This window comes from Miscanthus floridulus, chromosome 9, assembly GCF_019320115.1.
Source record: "Miscanthus floridulus cultivar M001 chromosome 9, ASM1932011v1, whole genome shotgun sequence".
Classification (NCBI taxonomy): domain Eukaryota; kingdom Viridiplantae; phylum Streptophyta; class Magnoliopsida; order Poales; family Poaceae; genus Miscanthus; species Miscanthus floridulus.
The window spans coordinates 57,610,645-57,617,157 of NC_089588.1; the positions used below are offsets into that span (position 1 = coordinate 57,610,645).

The 6,513-nt window shown below is 56.9% G+C and overlaps 1 protein-coding gene across 1 annotated transcript; it reads right to left on the reverse strand.

Annotated features, from left to right (window-relative positions):
* Window positions 1-4,147: 4,147 nt before the first annotated feature.
* LOC136479967 (uncharacterized) lies at window positions 4,148-4,453 on the reverse strand. Its single transcript, XM_066477659.1, has one exon. The coding sequence runs from the start codon at window positions 4,451-4,453 to the stop codon at window positions 4,148-4,150; it is 306 nt and encodes a 101-aa protein (XP_066333756.1).
* Window positions 4,454-6,513: the final 2,060 nt, after the last annotated feature.

The following is a 6,513-nucleotide window of genomic DNA, read 5'->3' on the forward strand; positions in this document are numbered from 1 at the left end:
ATTGACCTGAGAGACGGGGTTCGGAGAGCTTCAGTCGGAAATGTTCGACCGGGACCCGTGCTCGTCATTCGAGATGGAGTCGGCATGGCCCGCATGGGGCACCCCTTCGCTTCCTCCCTGTATCTCAGGTGCTTATCCTGAGTGAATCGATCGACTCAGGAGGCCGGTTGGTCTCTCATCGGAGATTTCGTGTGGTGGTGCCTCCAGCCAGGGGCTCCATGTTCTTCTGCTGAGCATCTATAGGTGCGACACCCTGAAGGTATTTATTGCGTTCGCCGAAGTCGAAGGAGCGGAGCCGAGCGGGTCCCTAGTGGTTGCATCCGGTTTCTTCTTTGGCCTCTTGATGACTGGAGTGACAGGGTTCGAAGAGCTCCTGTCGGAAATGTCTATCCGGGACCTATGCTCATCAATCATGGGTTAGCCTTCGTGTGAACAGTTTTGTATTAATGAATACATCCGTGCTGTCCTTGTGACAGAACCACGATATTTGTTCCCTGTGTTTATCTTAGCATAACTTTTGTTTTTTATCCTTTCTTTCTCGTACCTGCCCGTTTGTTCCGTAGGCTGCGACCTTGTGCGCCTGGGGCGTGGCCCGCGAGGCTCAGTTGTTCGTGACCGTGGGAAAAGGCGGGGTGCATTTGGTTGGGAGTAAGAACAAAGTTACGTAAGGTAAACACAGGGAATGGAATCTGTTTTTGTTTTGGGGACACAGTTGCTTTGTCGTGCGATAGTAAAAAGAGAGGTAATATTTTAATATTGTACCCTTATGGAGCCCCCGAACGACCCGGGCTGAAAGTGTTTCGGGCAGGGGTGCTCTTACGGGAGCATGTTCTAACTAAAAAGTGGTTTAGACCAAATTTAGGGGAAAAACGACGTAGTTGTTCAATGTTCCAAGTATTGTTGAGAAGGTTGCCATTGTTGTCCTCCAGTCGGTAGGTGCCCGGTCGGACTACTTCGGTTACCGTATAGGGTCCTTCCCATGGTGGAGAGAGCTTGTGTTTTTCCTTCATTGATTGGGTCCTTCGGAGTATGATGTCGCTGACTTCGAGAATCCTTCCTCTGATCTTCCTTTCGTGGTACCTACGGAGGGTTTGTTGGTAGCGAGCAGAGCGGATGACGGTTGCTTCATGGGCCTCTTCGAGTAGGTCGACTGCGTCTTGTTGGGCCTCCATGGCTCGGTCGTGGTCGAAAGCCTTCACTCTTGGTGCGCTGTGGTCGAGGTCGGAGGGCAACACTGCCTCGGCTCCATAGGCCAGAAAGAAGGGTGTGAATCCCGTGGATTGGTTTGGGGTCGTTCTTAGGCTCCAGAGGATCGCTGGGACCTCCGCAACCCATCGCCCGACGTATTTGTTGAGTCGGTCGAAGATGCGTGACTTAAGTCCTTGGAGGACCATGCCATTGGCACGTTCGACCTGACCGTTAGTTCGTGGATGTCTGACCAAGGCCCAGTCGATCCTGATGCCGTATCCGTCGCTGAAGTTTAGGAACTTTTTTCCGATGAAATTAGTCCCGTGGTCAGTGATGATACAGTTGGGAATGCCGAATCGGTAGATGATGTCAAGGAAGAATTTGACTGCCTCCTCCGACCGGATGTTGGTGATGGGTTTGGCCTCTATCCACATGGTGAATTTGTCGATCGCTATGAGTAGGTGAGTGAAACCGCCCGGGGCCTTTTTGAGGGTTTCTACCATGTCGAGGCCCCAGACCATGAATGGCCAGGTGATAGGGATGGTTTGGAGCTCTTGTGCCGGCAAATGGGTTTGCCGGGCGTAGAAATGGCATCCCTCACACCTGCGAACGACTTCCTGTGCATCTCGTAGTGCGGTGGGCCAGTAAAAACCTTGGCGGAAGGCTTTTCCGACCAGCAACCTTGGGGCCGCGTGATGCCCGCAAATGCGGGCATGAACCTCGAGGAGGAGATCCCTCCCTTGGCTAGTGAGGATACACTTCATGAGTACCCCCGATGGGCTCCATTTGTAGAGCTCATCACCGAGTGCGACGAAGGTCTTGGCGCGTCGAGCGATTCGTCGGGTCTCCATCCTTTTGGGCGGGAGAACCTCTTCGAGGATGTAGGCGAGTAGCGGTACTCGCCAATCGGTTTGACCGGGCGCCAATACGGCGACGCTCGTGGGTGGCGTAGAGGTACTGGGATCGGAGCCCCTGGGCGCTGGTTGGGCGTCAGGGTCAGAGCCCCTGAGCACCGGCTGGGCGTCGGGGTGCGTCCGGGTCGAACCTTCCAAGATGCAAGCGGACGGCTCATGGATGTCGTTGATGAAGACCTCGCTTGGGGACGGATCCCACCTGGCGGCCAGCTTTGAGAGGAAATCGGTGGCATCATTGTCCCTTCGAGGGATGTGATGCAGTTCGATCCCTGGAATTTGTCCTCGAGCTTACGCACCTCTTGGCAGTATGCCATCATGAGGGGGTTTTGCAGGAGGACTCCTTCATGACCTGATCAACGACTAGTTTCGAGTCGCCACGGACGTAGAGTCACGTAGCGCCGAGCTCGATGGCGATGCGGAGTCCGTTGATAAGGGCCTCGTATTCCGTGGTGTTGTTTGAAGCTGAGAAGTGGAGGCGGATGGCGTAATGAAGCCTACTCCCATCCGGGGAGATCAGAACCACTCCAGCTCCCAAGTCGGGCACCATTATGGACCCGTTGAAGTACATTGTCCAGTATTCGTGGCCGACGTCCGGGATTGGTAGCTGGACCTCCGTCCATTCGGTGACAAAATCCACGAGAGCCTGAGACTTAATAGCGGTGCGGGGGGGTATATCTGATGTCATGGCCCATGAGTTCAAGAGCCCACTTGGAGATTCGTCCCGCGGCGTCGCGGTTGCGGACGATGTCTCCGAGTGGGTATGAAGTGACGACCGTGACTTCGTGGTCGGTGAAGTAGTGTAGGAGCTTCCTGGTCGCCATTAGTACGGCGTATAGGAGTTTCTGCACCTAGGGGTACCAGACCTTGGGGTCGGTAAGCACTTCTCCGACGAAGTACACGGGTCGCTGCACTTTGAGCTGGTGTCCCGGTTACTCCCTCTCTATGACCAGGGCGGCGCTCACCACGTGGTTACTTGCCGCGACGTAAAGGAGGAGGGGTTCTCCCCGCTCAGGAGCAACAAGGATTGGGGCCAACGTTAGGGACGTTTTGAGGCTTTCGAGAGCCTGCTGGGCTTCCTCAGTCCAGACGAAGGCGTTCGTCCTTTTGAGGAGCTTGCAGAGCGGCATCCCCCGTTCGGCGAGCCGAGAGATGAAGCGGCTTAAGGCAGCCAGGCAACCGGTGAGCCTCTGCATGCCCTTGACGTTGCGTATGGGGCCCATGTTGGAGATGGCCGTGATCTTTTTGGGGTTGGCTTCGATGCCGCGCTCGGATACGATGTATCCAAGCAGTTTCCCCTTTGGAACCCCGAAAACACACTTTTCGGGATTCGGCTTGATGTTGAACCTTCGGAGGTTTGCGAACGTCACGGCCAAGTCTGCGATCAGGTCACAAGCTTGAGCTGTTTTGACCACTATGTCATCAACATAGACAGCGATTGTTGGTTTTGGCCACTCGGCCTGATCGGGCTGGTCGAGCGGGTCAATTTGGTTGGCGAAGCATTGCTGCATGCACCTTTGGTAGGTGGCGCCGGTGTTCTTTAGGCCAAAAGGCATGGTCACGTAGCAGTACGAACCATACGGGGTGATGAACGAGGTTGCGAGCTGATCGGACTCTTTCATCGCGATCTGGTGATAGCCTAAGTAGGCATCCAAAAAGGAGAGGATTTCACAACTTGAGGTGGAGTCAACTATCTGGTCTATGCGTGGTAATGGGAAATGATCCTTCGGGCATGCTTTGTTAAGTCCAGTATAATCGATGCACATTCTCCACTTCCCGGTCTTATTTCTGACCAGGACGGGATTGGCAAGCCAGTCGGAATGGAAGACCTCCCTGATGAACCCGGCTGCTAGGAGTTTGACGATTTCCTCGCCTATGGCCCTGCGCCTTTCATCGTCGAAGCGATGCAGGCGTTGTTTGGTAGGCTTAGAGCCCGGGGTAAGGCGTAGTGCTTGCTCGGCGACCTCCCGGGGTATCCCTGGCATGTCAGACGGCTGCCATGCGAAGAAATCACGATTGTCGCGTAGGAAGTCAACGAGCTCGCATTCCTATTTGGCCGGGAGCTCGGTCCTGATCCGAACTGTCTTGGTTGGGTTGGTGGGGTCGATTCCCACCATCTTGGTTTCTTCGAGCGGGTGGAAGGCCGATGAGGAAGTTGGTTGGTTACAGTCCGGGGCTGCCGGGACCGACGACTCCCCGAGCCACGGGAGTTCGGACGAGTTGACGACCGCAGTGGCGAGCTCGTAGTGTTCGCGGTCGCACGTGAAGGCGTGCGAGAATGCGCTGCTCATAGTGATGACGCCGTTTGGTCCCGGCATCTTCAGCTTGAGGTAGGTGTAGTTGGGGATTGCCATGAATCTCGCGTAGCATGGCCGCCCCAAGATGGCATGGTAGGACCCTGGAAAGTCCACCACCTCGAAGGTGAGAACCTCCGAGCGGAAGTTGGCTCGGCTGCCGAACATGACATGCAGATCGATCTGCCCGAGCGGGTATGCCTGCGCTCCCAGATTACCCCATGGAAGGGGGAGCCCATCGGGCGGAGTTCCGATCGGGGGATGCGCATGGCATCGAGGGTGTCGATGTACAGGATGTTGAGGCCACTGCCGCCGTCCATCAGCACCTTCGTAAGACGCTTCTTGCGGACGATGGGGTCGACGACGAGCAGATAGCGTCCTGGTCTTGTGACGTGGGAGGAATGGTCCCTCTGATCGTAGGTGATCGGAGACTCTGACCAGCTGAGGAAGGAGGGGATGGCCGACTCGGTGGCGCATGCCTCTCGATAGTGAACCTTATGCTGTCGCTTGGTCCAGACGGTGTCAGATCCGCCAAAGATCATGATACATTCATCAGCATCGCGGAAGTCGTTCGCGTCTTTGCCCACCGTACCTCCCTTCTTGGGTGCTGCCTCTTTGCTGTCTCCCTCCTTTGGCCCGCCGGCCTATCGGAGGAAACATTTGAGGAGCTCACACTCCTTGTAGAGGTGTTTGACAGGGTAGGCGTGGTTGGGGCATGGACCGTCCATGAGTTTGTTGAAGTGGTCAGGCAGTCCCTGACGGGGCTGCTTAACCGTGCGATCGGTCGCGGTGACCAGCGGGGCGCTGTCCGACCGACGTCGATCCTTTTCATTTTTCTTGCCCCTCTGCGTGGAGGGGCCCTCGTCCGAGTCCGTGCGTTTGGCTTTGACCTTGTCCCGGCCTCCGCTCAAGACCGCTCCGACCGCCTCCTTGCCGGAGGCGTGGTTGGTGGCTACGTCAAGTAGGTCGCGGGTGGTACGGGGTTTCAAGCAGCCAAGCTTGTGGATAAGGGACTCGCAGTTCGTCCTGGAGAGGAACGCGTTGATGACATCTGCGTCGACGACGTCAGGGAGGGAGTTGCATCGTTGGGAGAACCTATGGATGTAATCCCGCAGGGACTCGCTGGGCTCTTGCTGACAGCTCTTGAGGTCCCAGGAGTTCCCTGGTCGGACGTACGTCCCCTGGAAATTCCCGACGAAGACCCTCTTGAGGTCCGCCCAATCGCGGATGCTGTCGTGCGGAAGGAATTCGAGCCACGCTCGAACATGTTCCCCCACGCAAATGGGAAGATATTGAATGATGAAGAAGTCTTCATCCACTCCTCTGGCTCAACAGGCAAGCCGGAAGTCTTCGAGCCAAATGCCTGGGTTTGTCTCCCTAGTGTATTTGGTGATGTTGGTGGGCGGACGAAAACGCTACGGGAACGGTGCTTTCTGGATGCGCCGACTGAAGGCCCGAGGCCCTGGGCCCTCAGGGCTGGGGCTCCGGTCGTCCGGCTGGTGACTGCGCCTGGGGCGCGTTTCGCCGGTTCCCTCGATGGTTTGGCCGAGATTCGTAGCACCTGCCGTCGTATGGTGCATAGCGTTATCATGTTGGGACCGATGCCGGTCGCCAATTGCGCTACGGGCGTCCTGGTGCAGATCGGGCCGCTCATGTACCAATGGTAGGTGCGGAGCAGGTGCCCGGTCGGACCGTGGCGCGACTACCGCACTCCGAGCTGGTCCTGGCGGCTGTAGCGGCGAGCGAACGGAGCAATCTGTCTGGCGCGTCCTCATTCCCCTTTTGGGGAGAGAGGGCGCGCGTCGGAGTTGTGATGCGGAGCTTTCCGCCTGTTGGACGGCGGTGGCTTCCACTAAAACCTAGAGGTTCCGGTAGACTGCCTGCTCCTGAGGGTCAACAGGCTCGGGAACACTGCGTAGAAGTACCACTGCAGCAGCGATATTCTGGTCGGCCCGAGCGAATTGTGGGACATCGTTTCCCTCATTCATGATGTCACATTGGACCTGACGGGCGCGACCCCGGGCGCCACCCGCCAGGCCGTGTGCGTGGGGCACGACATGCTAGGCCGACCGAGCCAGCGTAGGCGGCGACTGGTTCTGCCACCGTTGTCGCAATTCCTT

What these genes read in the sequence shown, in the direction of transcription:
- LOC136479967 (XM_066477659.1), bottom strand. Translation starts at nt 4,453, where the DNA reads ATGGCAATCCCCAACTACACCTACCTCAAGCTGAAGATGCCGGGACCA.